At 44.3% G+C, this 26051-nt stretch overlaps 1 protein-coding gene across 1 annotated transcript in view; it reads left to right on the forward strand.

The window, feature by feature from the left end:
• DOCK11 (dedicator of cytokinesis 11) overlaps positions 1 to 26051 on the forward strand; it is a 362537-nt gene that overhangs the window by 244744 nt on the left and 91742 nt on the right. The window contains exon 48 of the mRNA XM_088453072.1: positions 9232 to 9345. Coding sequence (XP_088309198.1) covers positions 9232 to 9345 — 114 coding nt within the window. The remainder of the gene's footprint in view (positions 1 to 9231; positions 9346 to 26051) is intronic.

A 26051-nucleotide genomic window follows, 5' to 3' on the forward strand; every position in this document is an offset into this window, starting at 1 on the left:
GAGGTATTCCCGGTACACAGGTGACCACCGTAGATCGAGGAATGTTGACCGCACAACTTCGGAAATGGAATGTCCCATCCGTCAGGCAACTACTATCAGGCCCCGTTTGAACTCCGATAATGCACGTCGCCTTGCCAAGAGCAGCCTAGCCGGTGTTCAAACTGATTCATGAGATGTCAGATTACAATGGATGCAGGTATTGGCATTTCCAAGAAACAGTACGGTGATGACACCTACCATTACCTTTACATACTTCTATGCCATGGCTTTTGGCACTGCAGTGTAGCTCAGGCTTGGGGACATGTGCCTCACCAGCTATTGCTACAAGTTTCAGCATGCCTTGCCAGCTGAAGGGGTTATATATGAAATACCTACTGTATAAAAGTGAATGCAGTATAGCAGTTTCTCATGTGAAAGGAACGTTGTAGATCAGGTTCCTCTCCCACTAGTTGGCCTACTTGTAACTTAATGAAATGGCAGCTAATCCATACTGCTTATTAGGCAATAGCGCTCTACATACTTCAGGAATCTGTTGTACTATAAATTTACCTATATATTCCTCACACCTCATATGAGCAATGTGCTTTCAGTGTCAGGGAACTGGTCAGCGTTTGAAGGGTGTAATGCATTATTCATTAGGTCGGCATGAGAAGTCCACATGATTGTAATGTTGATGTGTTCATCGTGTCGACATTAAGGATACTGCCGTAATGTCGACATTGATGATATGTCAATAAAAAGAAAAATGGAAACTAAGTACAGTGCACAGAATAACCAGCAGCTAAAAAACACCATAAAACAAATACCATAAATTTGTTGAAACAGAATAATGTAAAACAAAGTGGAATGATCTTACATTAGCGATTGGTTGTTCATCCACAGGTTGTATTGCACTTTTATGTCTCTCTATATTGCTGTCCGTGCTATGTCAGGGCTATAGACATATGTAATTCATAATATAGTAATTTAAATAAATCTGAAAACACCATAATGCAGCAGTTCTCAAACTGTGGGTCGTGACCTCAAAGTGGGTCGCGGCCATCTCAGCTTGGGGTCGCGACTCACATGGGGTGAGGTTGATGACCCCTCTGAGGAGAGTGAAACCAGTTTAACTGTCTGTTATTTCAGACTCCTCGGATCACTGGCTGAGAGATCCGAGGAGTCATCAGGCAGCCCTGTCCCACCCCAGTGCTCAGCTACTCTTGTCCTCCTGCCCAGCAGCAGAAACTGACACACAGGCAGAATGCCTCAGCAGCAGACAGACTCAGAGGAGCCAGCTGCCAGACTCTCTCTGCAGTCTGTGCAGATGTTGTTAAGTAAGTGCAGCCTGGAGGACCACTGCTGCCAGGGTGGGAGGACACAGAATGTGTGTTGATTGCTGTGTAGGGAGAAGAAACTTCAGCAGGAGGAGGAATGAGGGGAGTGCTGAGCACAGACCATATGGGGGAACAGGGGAGCACACAGTGTGGGAACTGGAGAGGGGAACAGAAAAAAAATAATTATTAAAAACTCATTGCCTCCCCCTTGTCATCCACTGACTCCCCTTGAAACACACTGCACCATCTATCTTTCTCATCTACTACCTCCTCCTGTTACCCACTGGTTCTCCCTGTTACCCACTGTGTCCTATGTCACCCTTAGCCTCCCACTACCTCCCCAGTCACTCACTTTCTAACCTGCCACCCTTTGCTGTTCCTTGCCACCCACTGCCGCCTCCTGTCACCCACTGCCATCCTCTGCTTCTCCCTGCCACCACTGCCTCTCCGTCACCCACCATCACCCTCTGCCTCCCCCTGTCACCCACTGCTTCTCACTATTACTCACTGCCTCCTATGTCACCTATTGCCTCCCCAGTCACTCTCTGCCTTTCCATGCAATGATCTGCCTCCCCCTGTCACCCTCTGTCTCTCCCTATCATCAAGTCACCCCATGCCACCCTCTGTCTCTCCCCATGTGAGCCACTCGTTCTCCCTGTTACCCACTGCCTCCTATGTCACCCTTTGCCTCCCCAATCACCCACTGTCTTCCCTGACACCCTTTGCTGCCCCTTGCCACCCACTGCTTCTCTCTTTCACCCACTTCCTCCCCGTCACCCACTGCTTCTCACTGCAACCCACTGCCTTCCCCTCACCCACTGCCATTCTTTGCTTCTCCCTGCCACCCACTGACTCTCCGTCACCCGACACCCTCTGCCTACCCCTGTCATCCACTGCTTCTCCCGATTTGCCACTGCCTCCTATGTCACCTATTGCCTCCCCAGTCACCCTCTGCCTTTTCATGCCACCCTCTGTCACCATCAGCCACTGTTTCTCCCTGTCAACCACAGCTTCTCCCTGTTATCCACTGACTCCTACATCACCCTTTGCCTCCCCAGTCACCCACTGTCTCCCCAATCACTCTCTGCCTCACCTTGCAAGGACAGGGGCTTCGAAAGGAGCTCGTCCCTGCAATGTCTAAACAAAATGATCGCATTAGCGCAGTGGCGTAAGTTCATACCAGATGCCCGGAGGCAAGTTATAATTTGGTGCCCCCCTAAAACAAAAGGGAAAATAAATGTGGTGCATATCTATCTATCTATCTATCTATCTATCTATCTATCTATCTATCTATCTATCTATCTATCTATCACTTATGTACAAATACACTAATATAGAATAGCCTTAAGTTGGGTGACTATATTGTGGGCAATAGAGGAGGCACCTCCATTGTCTCCAATAGGTCTGCCCCTGCATTAGCAGATACCTCACTTCAGTTTTGCGTCTCCATAGTGCTACTGTGCATGAGCGGTCTGCTGACCACACGTGTGGCAATCATTCTGCAGTAAGTTGCTGGGGTCCTGTGATAGTTTTTATTGTTAGACGGGGTCCCAGAGCAAAAAAGTTTGAGAACCCCTGCCCTAATGTAATAAAGAAAACATGAAAGTGATCCTATAACGTGAATATTGGTCCAAATCCCCATATTCTTTGTTTATGAATTAGTGCCGAAAGGACATGTGGTTTCACAGTGCCACAACACCCGCCGCACCTCCCACCTCGGCCTTCCCCTCTAGCCGGGAACGCGTGACTTGAACTAGTGCTCACGCCGGCATCCACCAGTTAAGAACCCCTGTATAATCCTCTTACATTGACAGCATGTCAAAAAGGGCAGCTGGTTAATTAGCAATACATTTTTCTTGTTGAAGTGACTGAAGATATTATTATTATTACCAATGTTACAGTTATGACACATTCATTCTGAAGTACTGTATGTCAGAGGGTGCAGGGAACGTCCCCTTGCTCATTGTTCCCTACTGTGAAGTCTTTGTACAGTACATGTTGTAATCTTTTTATCTCATCTTGCGGTTCAGTGACTCATTATGTCATCCTGGAAACCTGATCTCTATCTTGATGGAACTATATATATTTTTAAAGCGCAATTTTTACCATTCTAACAGTACAAATCTTTGTACTCTATTTTCTTAAGAAATCAAGTAATGTAAATGTTGTACATTACTCAAAGGTCCTATAACAGTGTTTCACAAGTAGTTGTGTCATGGCACCAGGAATTTATGTGTATCCGTTTCAAACTCTTTAAAGAACTTGCAGATTTGCTTTGTGGATTTAATAAAGTATTATTTTGTTTTTAACTGTTATGATATAGAAATAAAAAAATAAAGTACCATAGATGAAAATATGAGTCATGCAATGTTCATACTCCCATAAATTGTAAATGTCAAATGCCCCAGTAAATGTCATTTAGAATTAAATAATATATCAATATAACATAGAGTAATCAAGTTAAAGGAGTGTGAAAAATGTACATGTGAAAATAAATGTTTAAGCACACGTCTTCAAAGTATCATGTAAATTCCGTTAAGGCTGACCACGTTACCAAATATGATGCTTTGGTCTGTAGGATGTGTGTGGGTACATTAGTCATAGATATTAAAGGTTATGCTGTTGCAGTGGACACAATTACTTTGGTATTTGTAATTATATACAATGTTTTATGAAGATGGGATGTGGGCTTCAGTTACTGTAGTGTAGTGGGAGATGTGATTTATAGATGTTTGGTTAAATAAACCAGATTCTAATGTTAGCAAAATCAATGCTCTCAGATGCTCCACCTCTAATAAAACTGTCCAGCTTTGGTGGGCTACACTGTCATGCAGCCCTTATTTACCCTGCATTCAAAATATATATATATTTGCATTGCAGCATGGTTTGTTTCAGATAAAAACTTGCTTTACTCCCACCTCAGAATCAGGCCCATAATCTGAAAATGATGATAACTGTGGGCCTGATTCAGCAAGGAACGCAGTTGCTTATACGCATGCAAAGTTGCAAACGGTTGATTAATTCACACTGCGCATGCCAGACGCTGCGTTCAGAACCAAGACAGAGTGAGTGACAGGAAGTGCCGTTTGTGGGTGGTGACGGGAGGGTAGTCAGGAGAACGCAGGCGTGCCACTGCGTTTCAACGCCGTTGCATGGGCGTGCATAAATTAGCCACTGCGATACAGACGCCGCCTGAGGTCTCATAGCGTGCGCAGAAGTAAGCAATTCCTGAGTAAGGTCTGGGCTTCCCTAACTGTCTGATGTTACCGATTGTTTCTCTACATATGTAAGGATGTGAGTAGGGGGAAGTGGGCGTCTTTATGTCAGGCTGCGATCGCAATGTGAATGCAAACATTTACATATCCCCGCTATGTAAACTGCGTTGCGTGCGTATAAGCAGAATAGCGATCCGTAGCGAATCGGGCCCTATGCCCTTTAATGTGATTGGAAGCCTTGGAGGATACCCCATGTTCTTTAGTGATCCTGCTCATGAGATTTACCATTCTGGTAACTGGTAGCACAAGAGCCTGTTTGTTGCTAAGCTGACTTCCTCAGGAGTCCATGTAAATAACCCATGCAGTCAGTGATTTGATATAATGGTGGTGATTCATGAAACATACAAATTAAATAAATGACTTACTCAGTTATTATTAACATTGAAAATTGTGATCTTGGTTGTGGTACTGTGAATGTATTATACAGTTTAAACAAGTGTTTATAAAATGAACTGCACAATCCTAGAGTTTATGCCAATAAAATGATCACTGTGTAAAACAATCTGATTTTCATTTATTGCCGCAATCCCCAGAAAAACAGTAAACCTAAAAATCACTTTTAAATTTGTTTACTGCTTTTTGGGATTGCAGCAATAAATGAAAATCAGATTGTTTTACACAGTGATCATTTTATTGGTGTAAACTCTAGGGGGTCGATCCAATTAGCCGCGATGATCTCGCCGCGCAAGTCATCGCGGCAATGGGCGCACTTTACGGCAGCCCAAATTCGCGGAATTTTGTTCGCAGCCCCATAGGGCTGTGAGCTAAATTCCGCAATTTTGGGCTCATAGCGGGCCGCGAAGGGTGCGACATGCCAGTCCGGTGCCAGCGTTTTAACGCCGTTGCAATGGCAACTCGCACCTTTTGCGGCTAAATGGATTGACCCCTTGGATTGTGCAGTAAATTTTATAAATACATGTTTTTGAAAATAGTACACAATTTTCTTTAGTACCAGCTGCAACCGATCAATTATTTAAACACAGATTGTATTGTGAGCCAGTGTCAGCTAGAGCTTTGCTGTCTTCTGCTAAAGTTTAAACATTACAGTAATAAAATATATAAAATGGGAGTTGGAAAGCTCATACAGTATATGCTTGTGATTAGGAAATGGTACGTGTTTGTTAACTCAATTCATTGATTGATTGATTGTTCATTTTAACTTGGTCCCCCTATCATTATATTTGGATAGGGGAAGAGCTACCTCCGAACTTCCCAAAAATTGGTAGAAGCATAAATACCGCAGGACTGCACTACAGCCCCTCGATTCAGTATTGTAGGGAAGGGTGCAGATTTATTGTCAAATGTAATGTGTTTTGTCAAATCTAGTGTTAAATGTAACATGCGGAGTACCTTTCATGGACCTCTGGTAGCCAGTGCTGAAAGTAAGTAGGAGGGTTAGGGGTTAGGCACTATGGGGAGGGTTAGGGTTAGCCACTAAGGGGGGAGGGTTAGGTTTAGGATGTGGGAAGGGGAAGGTTAGTTTTAGGCACTAGGATATGAAGTTAGGTTTAGGCACCAGGGAGGGAAGGTTAGAGGTAGGAAGGAGGGTTAGCATACCGACCAACAGATGTCGGTATCCTAACGCTGATGGGATGGCGTCATCGGGATTCTGACTGCCAGGTTCCTGAGCGCCGGCATCCCGTATCCAAGATGTAGTTAGGAAGCTGACGGTGGAAATGCCGACCGCCGGCTCCCCGACAGTGAAATCCCGGCATGGGACTGATGATAGGGGTCTAAATATTGACGTCTATCATCAGCACAATGCTGAAATCCTGACGCCCGGCATACCATTTGTAGGTAAGCCGGGCGTCGGGAGTGCTTAGCGGGGGGGGATGTAGGATTAGGGACTCCTGGGAGGATTTAGGGTTAGACACCCACACCCCCCCTGGGAGGGTTAGGTTTAGGCTACGGGAAAGGGGGGTTAGTATCAGGTAGCACTGGGGGGGGAGGTTAGGTTTACGAGTCCCCCCTGGGAGGGTTAGGGTACGGGGAGGGGGGGTTAGGTTTAGGCACCCCTAGGGGGAGGTTAGGGTTAGGCACTAGGGGGGAAGTTTAGGGTTAAGCACTCCTAAGGGTTAGGGTTAGGGGGTGGAAAGGGTTAGCAATAGCATACTTACCTTCCCCGTTGGGATCTTCAGCTGCCTTCTGGCGTTTGTATTTCATCCGCCGGGCTTAGGTCCGGCAGTGATTCACACCCATTCCCCGAACCCAACCCCTAACGATCTGTGTCTCATCATGCAATTTGTTTTTTTCCTCTGTGTGCAGTTCACTTCACGTTCTTGTGTTGCATGCAATACGCTTTATATCTGATCTCTCATTAAAGTCAATATATGTCATTTATCATCAGATCAAGGGTCAAATGATAAAAATGTAGCAGAGACAGTCAGTTGCCAGTGTACTTAGGCTCATGCAGTTCCGTGTGTCACAAAACATATTACTGTAGGTGCTTGAAATTATTGTTTCAGATGATAAATGGCCAGTCTATTTTGGGCCTGTATTTTAAAAATGATTCTAGTTATTGTACATTTTACTTACAGGGCCGGCTCTAGGGGTGTTCGACTAGTGCGGTCGCACAGGGGTGCCACCCGTAGAGGGGCGGCACCCTTCCCCAGCATCCCGATGTCAGCGGGAAGTGGCCCGCGGGTGGTAAAATCGGGAGGCTGGGGACCCCGCAGCTGTGCGGCGGTGCCGGACCCCCGGAGAGTGAATGCGCGCGGCAACCATTCTCTGACGGGAGAGGCTGGGGGAAGCCCAGCCAGTGACGAAGTGCTGGGCTTTACCCCCAGGCTGACGTTATTTGGAGGCATGCCATGCGGGCACGCCTCCAAATAACGTCACATAGAGGGCGTGGCCTATGGTAATTAGGCCACGCCCCCAAATTTGGTTAGGGCGCCATCTCGAGGGCCGGCACAGGGTGCTCCGAACCCTGGAGCCGGCCCTGTTTACTTACATACATTGAAAGTATATTTTCTCTCAACCTAGGGGTAAATTTACTAAGCTCGACAGACATTGAATGGGGCAAATTCGGCTGTTAAATGCATATTCGGAATTTACTAAAGGCTAAACTCTGCCGACTTTGCTCCATTCGATGTCTAAAACTCTGCCGACAATACCTGTAACTCAGATGGTAACATGTTTTCGGACACATAGACCATCGGTACAACTAGGCAGCGCTTTCCCATAGACATCAATAGGACCTGGAAAGGATTCGTATTTGTTTTAATGGCCGAAATATAGTGCAAATCGGCTGCAAAAGACCCAAAAAAGAACCCAAATAGAAATCTCAAATAGAACAACTTTTTCCATTCGAGATTCACATCTCAACCTACACAGATGCATGCACCATCAGGGAGATTTGTGATACATGCATCTGTGTCTAAAAAAAATAAACACAGAACCACAGACGGGAGCAGTGAGATCCGTATGTGCTTCTGTTTATAAAAAAAAAAAACCTGTGTAACAGCATGCGGGGGAGACTTGCTGGGACCTATAGTTCCACAGCAAAATACAATATTATCTAAAATCTTTTTTTTTGTACACCACACTACACTATCAACCTGGCACCCACCGCCAGGGGTGTCGGGAATAGCCCCGAGCTATCAGCCTAGGCTTGGGGTGCCCAGGAGAGGGGCACCCCTTTATTGGGGTGGGTCCCCAGCTTCCCAGGTAACCCTTGCCTGGGCTGACTAGCGGTCCGGGGTAATGCTTTGTCTGGGGTACCCGGTGAAAGGACTGCCCTGGCTGTGACATTACTCTCCCCCAATAGAAAAATTTCGGTGCTGGTTCTGGAATTTACAGGGGAACCCTACGCATTTTTCCCCCAGTATTTCCAGAACCAGGTCTGACTCAAGGCCCAGTGCCGGTTGCTCTAATTACAGGGGACCCCTACATCTTTTGTTCCCTGTATTTTGGCAACCATGGCTGGTTCTGAATAGCCTGGTGCTGGCTATGCTTAATACAGGGAACCCCTAAGTCATTTGTCCCCTGTATTTAGCACAACCAGCACTCGTTCTCCAAAGCCTGGTGCTGGTTGTTCTTTTATTTGGGTGGGGGACACGAATACAAATGACAGGAACTTGGCAGCTTAGTAAATTCAGTAACCTGTTGGAAAAATGAAGCACATGAGTCCGGGCGTATGTCATCCGAGATTGATTTTGCATGACATCGAATAAAAATCTTTTTTTAATGGACCTAATAAATGTTAAATTTTATCTTTATCATTAATAATTATATACAAAGAGTGCCCCCAAAAGAGAGCTTTCTTTCTTCTTTTTGCTATAATCACGTTATATATCTGGGCTCTGGGGAGCACCACCAATAGAAGTTATTTTTGAGATCTAACTTGTGTTAGATATATATTGAACTTGATTTTGGTAACGACTATACTACATCACTAATAGATAGTTCTCAGTGCGGATATAACCCCCCTTCCCTACAGAATCGAATAAAAATCGCCAGCTTAGTAAATCTACTCCTTATGGTCTTTTTATAGGAAACTGAACCTAAATGATAAATGACTGTCTTTTCTAACAATGTCTTACTGTCTACACACCTTGTAAGTCCATAACTGTGATCTACAACTCTCTGGGATTATTGCAAATTATGTGACCCAGTTTCTAAATGTCTTAATTTGTTTTCAGAAACTCACACAGCTGTACAGGACTCTCCACAATGCATATACAAAGATCCTGGAAGTCATGCACTCTGGGAAACGGTTACTAGGAACATATTTCAGGGTGGCTTTTTATGGACAGGTAAGTCACATGTAAAATTTTTTGTCAATTATTATTTTTTTTTTTATTTGTTTCAACAGTTTGCTGGGCAGAGAAAAGTAGGTAACATTTATAGTGGAAAGGTTTTACTGTGGCAAATACTCTTTAGATGTTCGGAAGGATTGAGCCCTTTTGAAATTCGATAAAATGTTACATGTACGATGACCACGAACTTGCAGCACAAACTTTTGCCATTCAGGACTTGAGGCTCATATTCACAGTTTGCATTAGACGCGTTAGACATCTGTAGCTCATGTTCAAGTCTTTTGCTCAGTGTTTTAAAAAAATATATTTTCAAACATTATTTAAATTGCCTTTAATATAACTACGGTTATTTAGGTCCCCCAACCATTACTCACATATACCGTAATGTTTTGCCTTCAAATCCTTGGCCACGTTGGAAGCATCATGCGTTTGCGCTGCAACACATCAGTGCAGTTCCCGTCCGGGCCACCATATGTAAAACGGGTACTAGAAATAAGGACCCGTTAGGCATATTTTCGGTGAATAGACTTTTTACTCATAGCAGACACTTAAGAACAGCATACTTAGGCTTTGGCCTGGAAACACAGGTACATACAGAAAAATAAGCAAATGAACATAACAGGTCCCTGGCACTACAGTCACTGTGGCCTGCTAACTGGCCACTTGCCGGCATCAGTGCCCAGAGCACTAGGTGTATGAGACTTTTAAACTATTTCTGCCTCTCAGTGATGAGCTGCAGCTGGACTTGTGTAACTGTGAAAACCTGGAGTTCCACACCTCCACTACTACTGCAGAATGCACAGTGCACAGGCTTCACTCTAGCTTTGGAGGGAGTTGATCCCACAGGAATGTGAGAATGACGCAAGTATTGGTTTTCACAAAGTTTGCTGCTTCAGTGTTTTTAGACCTTTTTGTCAGATGTTACTATGGTATACTGAAGTAACATTACAGACATTTCATAAGTGTCAAAGGCTTTTATTGACAATTACATTAAGTTTATGCAGAGAGTCAATATTTGCAGTGTTGACCCTTCCTTTTAAAGACCTCTGCAATTCGCCCTGGCATGCTGTCAATCAACGTCTGGGCCACATACTGACTGATGGCCAACCATTATTGCCTAATCAATGCTTGGATTTTGTCAGAATTTGTGGTTTTTTGTTTTTTCCACCCGCCTCTTGAGGATTGACCACAAATTCTCAATGGGATTAAGGTCTGGGGAGTTTCCTGGCCATGGACTAAAAATTTCAGATAATTACACTTTGTTGATATTTCTATAGAAGTCTCCGAGTGCCGCTGTTTATTTGGTTGTGGAGCTGGATGTTTCAGGTACGGAGGGCACTGGAGCAACTGCGATACTTAGGGTGAGTGTCGGTCCGAGGGGACTGTGGGCCTGATTCAGAGCCGGACGATCTTTGAGAGCGTTCGCTCTGAATCAGGGCGTCCCTTTTTTTTTTTTAAAGATGGCCTCCTGGCCGCTCGCATAGCTGTGGGTGACCACTCACAGCTTTAGCGAGCGGCCAGGTGATGGTCACGATGGTTAAGACCATCTCGACCATCGGGCTTGTGACGAGACCTTTGTGGTAGGGTCTCGTGGCCACAAGCCCCAGTGGAATTCCTGCTCTAATAAGGGCCGCCGACAAACGGCAGGCGTTCCTGCAGGAATGCCTCTGTTTGCCCAGCCACCTCCCCTGCTCGCCTCCAAAACGGGGCAAGCTGTCAATCATCATCAACAGCTGCCCCGCTTTGGTGTGGGACCCGTAGCGACGGAGCGCCCGTCGCTGGCTGGGTCTCGCGCATGCGCAAGCCGGGGGTGGCTCCGGCGTGCGCATGCGCAGTGGGGGACCATCGACCCGCTTGCGAGCACTGTGCGCTCGCGAGTGGGTCTGAATCATGCCCAGTATGTATGTGGCCCAGTATATATAATTCCATAGACAAAAAATCTTACGGTTTCACATGTCCCATTAAGGCTTCTTAGACATGACCTGAAATTTCACAAAACCTACCTGAATTTCTGCTACACACACTAAAAAAAAGCAATGAAATTACGATCATTAAGGCTGACACCTTAATGGACGTGTTCCTTGCGCAATACAGATATGGTATGCCATCACACCCTGTGGTTAACTGCAGATTCAGCACTCTCACAGATTGAGATTGCTGTCACTCACAAAATGGTGGAGCTGCTAATTCACAGAATTGTGTGCTCATTGTAATACACACATGCAGTCTGAGCAGTTATGTGGTGTGAAGGTCTGGGTTTGTTGTGGACTCGGGGTGGTGACAGGAGCAGACACAGAAGCAGATTTAAATAAAATGGTGGAGTTTTTAATAAGTGATTTAGTAGACATGGGAATGGCAAAAGAAGAAGTCCAGGTTTAGCACTAAAGTGCACTTGATAACTGTGGTGAAGCAAGTGGGAGAATGTCCAGATAGTGACAGGCAGGAAATGTCCAGTATGCAGGTTTGGTGAGCTGTAATGAAGTGCAGGCATAGGTAATGAAGTCTAGCTGGGAGTTAGAGTGTGAGGCAAGGTGCAGGGAATCAGCAGGTTCAGGTACTCAGGCAGGGGAAAGGTAAATGGAGGGTGCAGGGTGAGTCCAGCAGGTTTGGAGCAGGCAAGGTAACAGGCTAGTAGCGCTTCCAGGCAGACAGGTAAGGCACAGGTACTCTCTCTCAGCCGCTGCTGAGAAACACATTGCACTGGCAATGAATGAAGGCTCTGGACCTTCCTAAATACCAGGTGCCGCGCTGTGACTGGCTGGAAAGAGCACATGACCCACCAGGATTGGGCAGCTTGAATCATATGACCTGAGGCAAGATGGTGGCGCCCATGCCAAACAGAACGGAAACACCACCAGGCCTCAGTGACAATGTGCCCGCACAGAACCACTCGCGGCCAATGCCCCTCGCCAAACACCAGCACGGCTGCCAGAGACCCCTCGCCACAATGAACCACACAGGTAATACCCGGTGACCACAATGCTGAGAAACCCTGGCCGGCTGGGAGGCGCTGAAACAAGTCATAGCTGGGATGCGTTCCATCCCCCACAATATTTTTTGCTCTCCCTTCAATCCTAGTTAGATACAGTTCTGTAATAGGAGGGAGATTAACACCAATAATTCTTTCCGCCATCCTAATTACTCTGTCCAGTCTGTTCCTCTCTTGTTTAGTTATCGATCCAAACCACACAGTGATCGATGTACTCAGAACAAACTGGATTATCGCCGTATAGAAAAGAATTAACAATTCCTTCTGCAAATTATACTTCGCGCCATGAGTGTAAATATAAATACTGCTCTCCAGCTTATTATTATTCTCTGTCTGGGCTTGGCACACAATATTCTGATGTTTGCTCCATGATGTTTTAATAACACCAGGAAATAGTAGAATGTTCTGAATGTTTAGGAACATAACACCTGTTAATCACGTTAGAATTAATTTGTTTTGTTTCTTAGTTATTGAAATACTAGGGGGAGATGCACTAAGCTTTGGAGAGAGATAAAGTACCAACAACTCAATCCATTTAGGTCTAATTAGATTGACTCATTAGTGTAGTTTCTATATTTGACCATATTACATTATGTTTCTGTGTTTATAAGAAAAAGCTAATGTTACACAATTGGGTACAACTTGTTAAATGTGTGTTCTCATGACAGTAGAACCTTCCTGTCCTTGGTGAAACAAACATAGCAATCCCCAGATGTACTGTACATCATTTTCTGCAGATACACAACATGGTCCATAGACATTGGAGTACTTGTTTTGCATGTGCGTGTGCTAGTCCTGAAGCTGTGTATAGTAAATGGTTTAGATATTTTGCTTCCTGATCCAGCTGGACACAAATTATCAAAACATTTGTCGGATCATACGCAGTCTCTCATCTTAAAGTAAACTTTAAAGTTAACATGCACATTTTATAAAGTAAAATTCTTAACAGTGTCTCATATTAACTTAGGGCCTGATTCAGACCCGGACACAAGCGCTGAGCGCTCGCAACCGGGTCGATGGTCGCCCAGAGCGCATGCGCATGACGGAGCCGGCTCCGTCGTGCGCATGCACGAGACTCAGATAGCGACGGGCACTCAGTTGCTCCGGGTCTCGCACCAAAGGGGGCATGCTGTCGATGTTGAGTGACAGCACGCCCCCTTCGGTGGGCGGGTCGGGGGGGTGGCTGCCCAGACGGAGGTGTTCCCATGGGAACGCCTACCGTTTGGGGCGGCCCCACTGACATCACAAGTGATGTCAGTGGGAGAGCTTTCGGCTCTGTTTGAGTCGAAAGCTCTCTGGGGCATGCGGCCACGAGACCCTACCACAAGGGTCTCGTCGCAAGCCCGATGGTTGCGATGGTCTTGACCATCGCGACCATCATCCTGGTCGCTCGCATTAGCTGTGGGTGTCAGAAAAAAAAAAGATGCCCTGATTCAGAGCGAGCGCTCTGTCAGAGCGTCCGGCTCTGAATCAGGGCCTTAATCAGCACAGTCTCCTGGTGTGTCCCAGTCTCATCGCATTGTGACATTTTCGTGAAAAAAAGATGCAAAAAAGGCACTCAGCGCTTGCAGTCGCATGGGACCTGGCTCGCCTAGAGGAACTGTTTGGCACGACTGCAGGAAAGATGTGTGAGGACACATCTGTATCACATGTAATATATGTCTTCTACCTGACCTGTAATCTGGCCCCTTGCTGGAGATGTCCTATTTCTCTTTCCACATACTTGATGGATTTTAATGTGCTTCTAAGTCTAAGATCTGTATTTATTATTCTGCATTTCAGAAGATAGAAATCCTTAAATCGTCCGTTTATTTGTTAAATGTTGCCGAAGCAGATGAGTTACATTAACTGTATTTCACTGAGCAATAGTGCCTGGGAGCGGTTAGGCTTCACTAATCATTTTACAGGACAGTCTCAGGGCCAAACTTTTTTTTTTTTTATATGTGTGTGTGTGTTTCTTTCAATAGATAAGGTAACAAAACCTCTCATTGTGTAAATTTATTCAACTCGTACATAAAAGTATAATCAATAGTATGGGCTTGGTACAGATTATTTTACCACATAGTCCCCATACATGTCTAAGGATATTTTCCCATGGTACACCAAGGCATCTATATCAGCATAGAAGAAATCAGTGTCAAGCGCCTGAAGCCAGGACATGACAGCTTGCTGAAATTCACCATTGGTTGTGAATCGCCTTCCAACCAGATGCTTCTTCAATGGTCCAAAGAGATGGAAATCACTCGGTGCTAGGTCAGGGCTGTAGGGAGGATGGTACAGTTCCACCCAATGGAAGTGTCGTAACAACTTACGCGTGTGGTTGGCTGAGTGTGGCCTGACGTTAACATACAGCAATATGACGCCTGTTTGCAGCAACCCAGGTTGTTTTTGACGAATTGCCCATATTATGGGCCATAATTATGTAATATATTTTTTCTGGGGCAATAAGTTAAAAAATAAAAACATTTTACATTCTGAATATAATTATATTTTTGTATTAATTGAGGCCATCGTAATTAATTAATAGTACATCCATGCTGGTGTAGTGCCACAAATTAAAATGGCCCCATTGAACATAAAATATTTTTGTACTCATTAATTTTAAATGTTCATCTAGGTTGTGCCCTGCTTCTAGTGGAAGCTTATCACCAGTGCCAGATGGTGTGCTATATCTAGCTAATGCTGTCAAACTTTAGCAGATCATACCATCTACATCAGGCTGGGCTCAAGAAGGTCTCCAATATATCTCTCATCTCTCTCAGCTGTGTATTATATTTTCTAAGACTCGTCTACCGGTCTCCTGGTGTCCCAGTGCCTGCTGCATCTGCCAGCTTGATCCAGGCTGTTTCCATCACGTATCTCATAATCCTGTTCCAGTTTGACTTAATATTACAGGCCACAAGTTAGCTCACCTGCCTCCTCCGCATTCTGCCTCTAAAGCTGGGTACACACTGGCAGATATATTGATCGGCCAATATATCGGGTGCCCGTCGGCCAATGTGTACCAGCAATATATGTCTGTGAACGACGTCGTTCACAGACATATCGCGGCGGATGTGCTGCACAGCTGATTCCCAATATATCTGCAGATATATTGGTGCATCGTGCTGTGTGTACGGGCGGTCAGCTGACTGCCCAGACACTTGCAGTGGCAGCGACGGGGAGGGGGCGCGACACACACCCGGCCAGTGGGACCTGCCCCCCTCCAACACACAGAACACAGATGATCGTTGTTCAGTGTGTATGAACAACCATCATCTGCAGATATATCTGTTTAGTGTGTACCCAGCTTTACCCATACTCCTACTAAACTGCTTCATGCACTCTCCTAATACAAAAGCCCAGGGAAACTAAACCCCAGTGACCTGGCAAAAGCATTGTTTACCAAGAGTTCGAAAATAAAGGATGGTGACTCTATAACATTATTACCTTTCAAAGGACACATAAACATCATAATGAAGATGTAATCTCAGAAGTACTCCTACCAGAATTCCACATCAAATAGACCTTAAACAGTACTTGTGGTGATCTTCAAAAAATCTGTGAAGTAGTTTGGCACAGTCCTGGTGATGCTGTAGAAGATAGAGATTTAAATAACTTAGAGTTTGTTTACTTCCGGTTTGCATTCTTCCAACCGGACGTGTTCACTAATATGGCAAAATTGAAATAAGCATAGTGTAAGTCCAATACATAATAATATATTAGTTCCTACATATAGGGATGATAAATGTAACTTAAAAAGATGAGTTGTTTAACAGTTGTAAAGTCTGTTGAATGGCATCATTGTGTTCCCATCCCTGCTTTAAACTACGGTAATTGGCTTTGTAAAGCAGGGTGTCGGGTCACAATGAGGTGATTGTTGTACCATGTTTCCCAACTAGGGATGACCATCAACAAGCTAACCATGGATGGTTGATGGATTTTATCCATAGTTGAAAACCATTGATGGTTAAACCATCAATGGTTCTGGTCTGCGCATGTGCTAAGGGACAGGGACTGAGGCCGAGCATGCACAGTACTGTAAAGTGAAGAGGTTTTGTCATCAGATCTCTCCTATCAATTACAAAACTGTTTAGCATCGGGAAGAAACCAGTGCTGGTTACTAAACATCAATTGTCGATGGGCATCCATATGCCACCTGGCTGCCCCTTCACAGAGGGGGGAGTTTAGATGACAATGAGTATGCTTTACACATGCACATTTACATTTAATCCCCCCCCCCCAAAAGATAGAGAAAGTTAGAATCAATTTGCTTTGTTAATGTTTTATCATTACTTTGAGTACCGTCTGAACTTTTTTTTTTTAAGAGGCCCTGTCAGGCTTTTCCTATTGGAACACAAATTACCTCCTGCAAATAAGTAATTATGATGTGCCGAGCAGAGGTGTAAACAGATCATGAATAAGAAGATAACCAAATAAAATATCTTCTTGTTGGCTTGTAGCCTAGATAGCAGCATTTTCATATACCATTTCAACGTATATGTTTAAGATAATACATTTATCTGAATTCAGCAACTAGTGATACTGTATATTTCACTACACCTCTCTTTCCTACAGGATCATTCACAAATCATCTATATAGTTTAAAAATCCCGGTTGAGTCTCTACGATATCCAAAATGTTTGGGATCTGGGGTATTTTGGATAACGGAATATTACGTATTTTGGAATATTTGCATATCATAATGAAATATCTTGGGAATGGGACCCAAATATACACACAGAATGCATTTATGATTTATAAACACGTTATACACACAGCCTGCAGGTAATTTTATACAATATTTTCAATAATTTTGTGTCTCAAAAAAAGTTTGTGTACATACATAAGATTCAGTTATGTTTCATATACACCTTATACACAAAGCCTGAAGGTAATTTTATGCAATATTTGTAATAATTTGTGCCTTAGACAAAGTTTGTATACATTGAACCATCAAAAATCAAAGGTTTCATTATCTCAGTCAAGCCAAAAAAATTCCGTATTTCAGAATATTCCGTATTTCTGAATATTTGGATATGGGAGGCTCAACCTGTATATATTTTAAAATAGATGATAGTCCTGTCATATGGGCTAAAGATACATTTTAATGGTGTTCTGTTCAATGGTCAGTAGAATACACATATCTTGATTTTAGTTTAATGTCTTATCCACATGATCTAGTCTTATACTGGCTATCTCTCAAATGCATTATTGGAGGATTTAGGAAAGAATTACTGGTAAAATAGGCCCCCCTCCCTGCATAACGGTGGGTTTCATTCTGATCGAAATGAATAGTACACACACGTGACCATTTGAGTGAGTACAAATGAACACACTTTATTTACAAGTTACAAACAATTAACAAACAACATACAAAATATACAGTATACTCAAATTTTGTCTATGTATTCAGATGACACCGATAATTCATCATCTTCAACATAAGATGTACTTCATCTTCATCTGGGTAGCCCTCGTTTCAATAATGCCCAGGTAGTTGAATTTACATTGCAGGCATCCTATACTGCAGTCTCAGATCCATGCACGAGCCAAGAGCCTTTGTCTAGCCTTGATTTATATAGCCTAGTATATGGGTGTTGGCGTTCCGGATATTAAGCCCATATTAGTTACATACTAGGTATCTGCTGATTGGTACAGCATAGCATTGACCAAACTTATCTCTCTTGCACATGCTCCGTAAGCACTAAGATATACTCAGACAAAGAAATACAGTAATGATGTGTCCTAATGTCTGGAGATAAACTCTGTTTCAAAACTCCTTTGTGTAGTGTCTCAGATTACCCATAATGCTTAGCGTCTTTACACATCTTACAATGGTTATTCTAATGGAATGTGGCTCACTGTCTACTGATAAGACCATGTAAGCTATGAATGGCTCATTTTAAATCTCTAATATTAATGACAGGTACAAGCTAGGCCTCAATTTATGTCTTGTTTGACCTCAAAAGGTTATATCTAACCAGTATGTGCAGACTGCAGCTATATGAATACAATGATCTTCTTCACACCTCAATGGGGCCTAGCAAGGGTTGTGTTACAAACTTATATACCTATGTAGAAATTAATTATTTAACACACTGGTTACACTCCCTTAGCTAAAAAACCGGTGCAGTTTCCACAGTATGTTAGTGGCATACGGTATGCTGGGCTCCACTGTTCTTCTGTTGCTTTTTAATTTAATATTATGTCTGTAAAGCCACATAGAACGTAATTTATTAATACTGTGCACTATCTGTGTGTATTTGTGATATACATAAATAATTTATTTTATTTATGTTTTTAAATTTGAATCCAAGGCTAATAAATAAAACCATTATTTGGAAACTGTTATATGTTATATATATAAATAATACATGCAGTCAGGTGCATAAATATTGGGACATTGACAGAATTTTCATATTTTGGCCTCTATTCACCACCACAATGGCTTTGAAATGAAACAAACAAGATGTGCTCTAACTGCAGACTTTCAGATTTAATTTGAGGGTAATTACATCCAAATCAGGTGAACGGTGTAGAAATTACAACGGTTTCTATATGTGCCTCCCACTTTTTGAGTCTATGGCCCCCCCGGAATGGGCGCAGGAACTGAGACGCCGAAGGTATATTTCTTGTATATAGGCTCACAGTCACAGGATGTGACATGCCGCCGAAACGGTCGCAACATATCTGCGTTCTTTGCTGCCACTCCCCGCTGTATCCCCCAAACACTCTGACTGTCAATCACACTGCAAATTAATAGTCACTGCAAGCGCCTGCGGTAATGTACTTTGACGCATGTACATTACGACTCAGATGTTTGCGCAGACGAACGACAGTCGCTCAATTGCGAAAACATTGGCACAGCGTGCAACTCTGACTCAAGCCCAATGTGCAGTACATGAATGGTAATGGGGTTAGCTCTGTGTAATATATGCCTGGCAATCAGGGGCCCTCTCTGATAGCCTGGGCGTTCCAGGGAGCTATAACCAAGATGGCATGGCCATACTCACTGTCAACAGATGCTGTGAAGTTGGCATGGCTTAAATGATGTCAAAGCAAGTCACCGTGTTCAGGTCTACTGATGCACAATGGCGCAAATTGCTGAAGATGCCATGATTCATGGCACCAGGCCCCCCACAGTATGCCATTGGGACCACCCCTCCACCAAAGGGTGTGCCACAAAGGCAGCAACTATGCATGCAAGTAACAGAAAAATATATTATTGCTTATTTTATATACATGAAAATGAAGTCCACACTTTTTAGGCTTTTTATCCACTCGCATGTTTTTACTGTAATTGTATCAGCAGCAAAAGGCTAACTAAGGGGGTAGAACCTATTGTTTCTAATGAACAAAAGCCGGTCAGTACAGTTACCTTGTCTTTACCCTCCCCCAGCTATTGGTGGGAATTGATGGTTGCACAACACATCTGAAGTGATCGTGTCTGATATGCAGCGTCACTGGCGTTTTCTTAATTCTTAAGTGCTCATAAGGAAAAGTTTAAAGTGCATAGAAAGTTCACAGAGTTCATGTGAATATTCCTGTCATCTGGACAAACTTGCCAACAACTATATCACTGCATCAAATTGTTGGGATTTTTCTGCCCAAAAAGCACTCAGCGGAGCACGTCTCAGTATTTATCTAGCAGTCCTTTTGCTTGTGCACTACGTACAGTACTACAAACATTTATTTAATACAAATAAGGTAGGGCTACAAATGCATTCAATATAGAAAAGCAATAAAATATATATAAAGTATATTTCTTTACACTTTGATTGTCACCTGTTTACTGAAATTCACCAATTCCCTTACAAGGCATCCCCCCCACACACACACCTTCTCACATGTTCTCTCTTCTCGCCTGTATTCAAGGTAATTTTTAGGTTCTCAGGGCCTGATTCAGACCCGGTCGCAAGCGCTGAGCGCTCTCAACCGGGTCGATGGTGGCCCAGAGCGCATATGCACGACGGAGCCGGCTCCGTCGTGCGCATGCGCGAGACCCGGATAGCGACGGGCAAGCCGTCACTCCGGGTCTCGCACCAAAGGGGGCGTGCTGTCGATGTTGAGTGACAGCACGCCCCCTTTGGTGGGCGGGCTGGGGTGGGGGTGGCTGCCCAGATGGAGGCGTTCCCATGAAAACGCCAACCGTCTGGGGGCGGCCCCACTGACATCACAAGTGATGTCAGTGGGAGAGCTTTCGGCTCTGTTTAAGCCGAAAGCTCTCTGGGGCTTGCGGCAACGAGACCCTACCACAAGAGTCTCGTCGCAAGCCCGATGGTCCATCGCGACCATCTTCCTGGCCGCTCGCTATAGCTGTGTCACCCACAGCTATGCGAACGGCCAGGAGGCCGTTCTAAAAAAAAAAAAAGACCGGCCCTGATTCAAAGCGAGCGCTCTGTCAGAGCGACCGGCTCTGAATCAGGGCCTCAGTTCACCCAAGTCTTGACCCCAAAATGTAATTAAAGGATAAATACTCAGCACACTGTAAGACTAGGATTGTGGGTACTTGGAGACAGGGACAGCATATCCCCTGCGTTAGTGTACCTCTCTCTGGGATAAACTTACTCCATGAGCCACCTATCAGAGCTACCATTTTTTGTGAGCATTTAATAAATATTTAAGAGTGAAGGTGCCCACACACATAGCGATCAGCACACGATCCCACGATGTGTGCGATTTCCCCTGAACCCTCACCCAGCATCTCCCCGGCAGTCCTACATACGATTTAGAGTAAAAAATGTCCAATCTGACTTAAGATCTATCCTGCATCCAGTGCATTATGTTATGTCCCAGATTGGCAAATCTGCCCTACAGCACGGCAGATCTGAAGATGCGATGTACGTCGAGCGGGGACGCGCATTGGCATCATGATCGTGAGTGGACACTCATGATTTGGCCATATTTTACACGATTTGTTGTCACGATTCATCGAAATCAGCCAAATCGGGTAAAATAACACTATGTGTGTGGGCAGCTTAAGCAACAATCTAATGAGTCCAACAAGTGCAGATCTGATCAATAAAGTACATATATAAAAATGCTTGTGTCTAAACTTAATTCTCTGTTAAGCAACACACATTGATTTACAAAACATTTTGTCTAATATAAACTCCTTTTATTGGGGATAACATACAATGCAGAACCTCTTGTAGCAGGTCCCTTTTTGTCTTACAAATGTTAGATTTCAAAACTAAGAATGTCGCAGTAAGTTGACAACACTTTTTTAAATTATTTGTTGTATGTATTGTCCAAGTGTTTAAAGGCACTGTGAAATAATTGTATATCTGTACAATAAAGTATGTCTTGTTTTTATTTAATTTTTTTAATAATGAAAGCATGAAAATCTTCAACATTTCTCTCATATTGAATGCCCCTCTGCCCACCATCTTTTCTCTCATATGCTACCTGCACCCATCAGATTTTCTCTCATATGCCCCTGTTTGCCAGGTTTTTCTTCAAACACTTTCCCACCAACATTTTCCCTATATACCCCCTGTCCAACAATTTTCTCTCATAGGCTCCTACTGCCCACCTGATTTATCTCACCTGACCGTTTGTACGATAGTTTTTCTGTCAGCTTTCCAATGGAAAAAAGCAGCGGCTGCTGCATTGTGGCCTTTTGTATACAGATTCAGACTCAACTGCACAGAGATATACAAGTGGCACATAGGAAATTAATCATCGGTCGCAATGGTGAACAGCTGCTGAGTTTCCGGGAATGGCGGCCGTCCCAGCACCGCCCCTTAAATGCCACTACCTGTCAATCAGGCAGAGGCATAGAAGGGTCTGGGTGTGATCACGTAGGACCTGTTCTGCACATTCGCAGAACGGGTCCTGTGCACGCGCAGATTACCGATAATAGGGAACCTGCACTCAGCATTGCAAATACGTGCTGAATCAGGCCCAATGTACGCAATTATAAAGAGACATGGAACCACCTATAACTGCATACACATAAACTTCAATTTGTCAGTAAGACTAGAAATTATTAGGACTCCCTAACTGTAAAGATTGGAGATGAGGAGGTTATGGGGCTGATGCAGAGATGAACGTACACCTATTGGCAGAGTTAGTAGAATGAAGAGTAAAGGCGTTGGGCCAAAGCTTTAATCTTGTGTAATGCAAATGGCACTATTTGTACTGTACAAATGCCCAGAGAGATCTTAAGCATTCGGATACATTTTCCGCTTACCCCCATTTATTTTTAGAGAGGAGGAAGAGTAATCTAAGGGGGTGCACAATCATTGGCTGAGCACAGTACAGGTGTGTTCAGGAGATGCTGTGGGTGCAAAATACGCACTAATGATAATGATCAGCAGCTACTTAGTGTTTCCTTATCCCTATGACCTATCATCATTATTAAGCTGGGTACACACTGAGACGATGTCAGCATGATATGTAGTTTCCGGCCGAATCAGAATGACATCAGCCGCATCGCTCAGTGTGTACGGCCAATATGCGCGCTTCCGCGGCCGCTTTTGCGACATCGTCTGGTCGGCCTTGCTGCATGTCCAACCAGACGATATCGCAAGTGGCCCTGTTGCAGGTAATGAAGGACGGAACAAGGTATTGTTCCGTCGTTAATTACCTCATTCTGATGTGTACCCATGGTCCGATATGTTGGCCCGTCAGGTCTGACATATCGGCTGGGTACAGACCGCTCAGTGTGTACCCAGCTTTAGTGTGGCAGCATGATTTGTTTGCATTATGTATTTGCTACTTGCAGTCAGTCAACAGCACAAACACAAATTCTCAGAGGAAGACAACAGATGTTTTGTATTTAATTGAAATTATTTTGTACTGTAATATTGTATTTGCATGTGTTTAAATGTTGTTTGCTTGGTAAATGTGACTTAATATTTATTAGTAACACTGGGCCTGATTCAGACTTGCATTGAGCGATTTTTCGCAATGTCACAATGCGCGTGCGCGAACCAGTCATTGCGATGGGAAAGTGCTCGCCCATTGCCCGCAGTCGGGCCACTATTTTGAGTGACAGTGCCGTTTGTGGGTGGTAACGGGAAAGTGCTTGTAAACGGGTGTGGATGTGCGAACGCAGGCGTGCCCAACCGTCAGAACGACGTTTAATGGGTGTGGATAATTAGCAAAGTAGCGTCATTACAAACGTGACTGGGTTGTATTTTAGCCTGAACTGCTCGCAATGTTGTGGTGGGAAAAGGCTATCACAAGCGCTGCGAGCAGCTCCGATGGCTCTCGATGTTCCCGATTAATCCTACAACTGCCGGAGATGACTTGTGTTGCGAGTGGCAAAGGGGCGTCTTTATACAGGTGCGAGCGCATAGTGCGGCCGCTCGCTATTAGTGGGCGGCTTTATGCGACATAGTGCGCAGGCCCCTTTTAGCGGCCACAAATAGCGTCCGGGTCTGAATCAGGCCCACTGTCCAGAAACACATGCTGTCTTAAGTATATAACATACCTCCAAATGTTTAGTATTTGCGGAACGGTTGTTGTTGTTTTTTTTTGGGGGGGGGGGGGCACACTTAAATATTAAGGATTACTAGGACTTAAGAAGTAGGGACTGCTGCTGCTCCTCCAATTCCAACAGCAACAGCTTCTGTGCTGGCAGATTTTCCACATTCTGGTGCTTGGCCCTGGCCACTACCGCCATCTTCATATGGCATTAGCCTATAGTAGCCTTTAGGCTACCTTTCTCTGTTTTATTCTGTAGATGGATCCCTCCACGCTGCTTCCAGTTTGCACATGCGCTGATGGATATCGTCTCATGCACACTAGTGAAACTGAGAAGGCAAAATAGGAAGTAAAGTGATCACAATTAGTAGATCCCCGGAAGGGGTTCTTATAGGAGCCCCTGTCCCGGTGACTCCATAATGGTACATCTGGGTAAATAAAGATTCCTTATTGCCACGAATTGCAGCAATAAGGAATATTTACTTTCTGGAGCTGGCAACAAAAAATAATAAATATGCCCCTTAGATATACAAAATCAGGACAAAATAATCCCCTCCCGGAGATTTCCAAACCCAACCAGCAAACCCACTTTTTCGCAGCAAATGTGACTGTCCTGCTACATTCGATACCGTGTGGAGGTGTGTTCTGGTACTTCATTAATGCTATATTGTGTTCTGAAATACCCCTTTCACACTGCCAGCAATAACCCGGGTTATTTCACATGAGCTGTGTAGTGTGAAGGGCCCAGTTGAAATAACCTGGGTCGAGTGACCCGGCATTTCAACCCGGGTAACGAGCAGGGTCGAACACGTGTTCAACCTGGCTCGCAGTGCAGAGTGAATGGGTAACTCGGTTCGATGCAACCCGGGATCTGTTTTCAGCATAGAAAGAGCCGGTGCTTGGAGATGATAGCATCTCCAAGCACCGGCTCAGCTCATTATGGAGGTGACGTCATTGACCCGGAAATAAGCCGGGTCGGGCCACCAGTCTGAAAGGGTTCTCACCCGGGTTGCATCCGGGCTAGACCCATGTACAAAATCTCGGGTGCGACTCGGGTTTGCAGTGTGAAAGGGGTATCACTTTAGGTTTTACTACAGCAACCGTGAAGCCATATTCCAAGCGTAAACCAGGGGTATATGCTACTGTTTTCTTCTGGTGTCAACCTGATGCATATACTAATGTTCTCTCCTAAAACTAGAGCACATCCTACCCTTGCAGAGCTCTTAACCAAGATGGGCCCAACTGTGTTACCTGTGCTAAATGCCCTTTTCACTGGGGCTCATTCTTTGGGAAGTGTACTGAATACCCAAAAGAGTAGTTACTGAAAGTTTAGGATGAAGTCAAGAAATTAACGTCAATGTAGTACAGTATTATAAGGATTTAAAAATCTTGTGTCTATTGTCTAAATCGTAAATGATTCTATGAGAGGAAACTACGACTTCCTGATATCGCTGCTAGGGAAGGGCCTTCCTGTATGATAGCAAATATCCTCATGAAAATTAACATGGTATTTTTTTTATATTTAGTCAAGATCTGCTGTCACAATGTAATTATTTTTATTTAATAGAGATAGATCAATCATTTGAAAACTGTTCTATACACTGAAGTGCCAAAAGTCATGGGAGCAGTATGTAAAGGTAATGGTAGGTGGCGTCACCGTACTGTGACATCTTGGAAATGCCCAGACCTGCATCAGTTGTAATCTGACATCTCGTGAGTCAGTTTGAAAAACGGCTAAGCTGCTCATGGCAAGGGCATGAATTAATGGACTTCGAACAGAGCATGATTATGTATCCCGGACAGGTGATACTTGATCCACTTGTGAACTTGTGTGGATATACAACATTCCCCGTTCTACGGTGTCACATGTGTACTGGGAATACCTTATGGAAGGCATTACCACCCACCGTGAACAGAGCATTGGCCAACCACTAATGCTTAATGCAATCAGCGGCATCTGGCCAGAATTGTTCTTGGTAACAGACAAGCAACACTGGCTCACATCACATCTGGAGGTACCAGATGCATATACAGCAGGTCAGTGCATCGTTCTTTAGTTTCCATGGGATCAGAAGACCCACCAGAGTGCCCCTGTTAAGACTACGACATCGGACACAGCGCCTCACCTGGGCTGGTGATGTCACTAATTGGATCCTGGAGGACTGGTAACATGTGACATGATCCGATGAGTCACGGTTACACTTGTTTTGGGCCTATGGTAGAGTTCGGGTGTAGCGCAGACCCCATTAGGCCCTGGACCCTAGTTATCAACAAGGTACTTTGCAGGTTGGTGGTGGTT

This window comes from Taudactylus pleione, unplaced genomic scaffold, assembly GCF_031769625.1.
Source record: "Taudactylus pleione unplaced genomic scaffold, aTauple2 ptg000039l, whole genome shotgun sequence".
Lineage (NCBI taxonomy): Eukaryota > Metazoa > Chordata > Amphibia > Anura > Myobatrachidae > Taudactylus > Taudactylus pleione.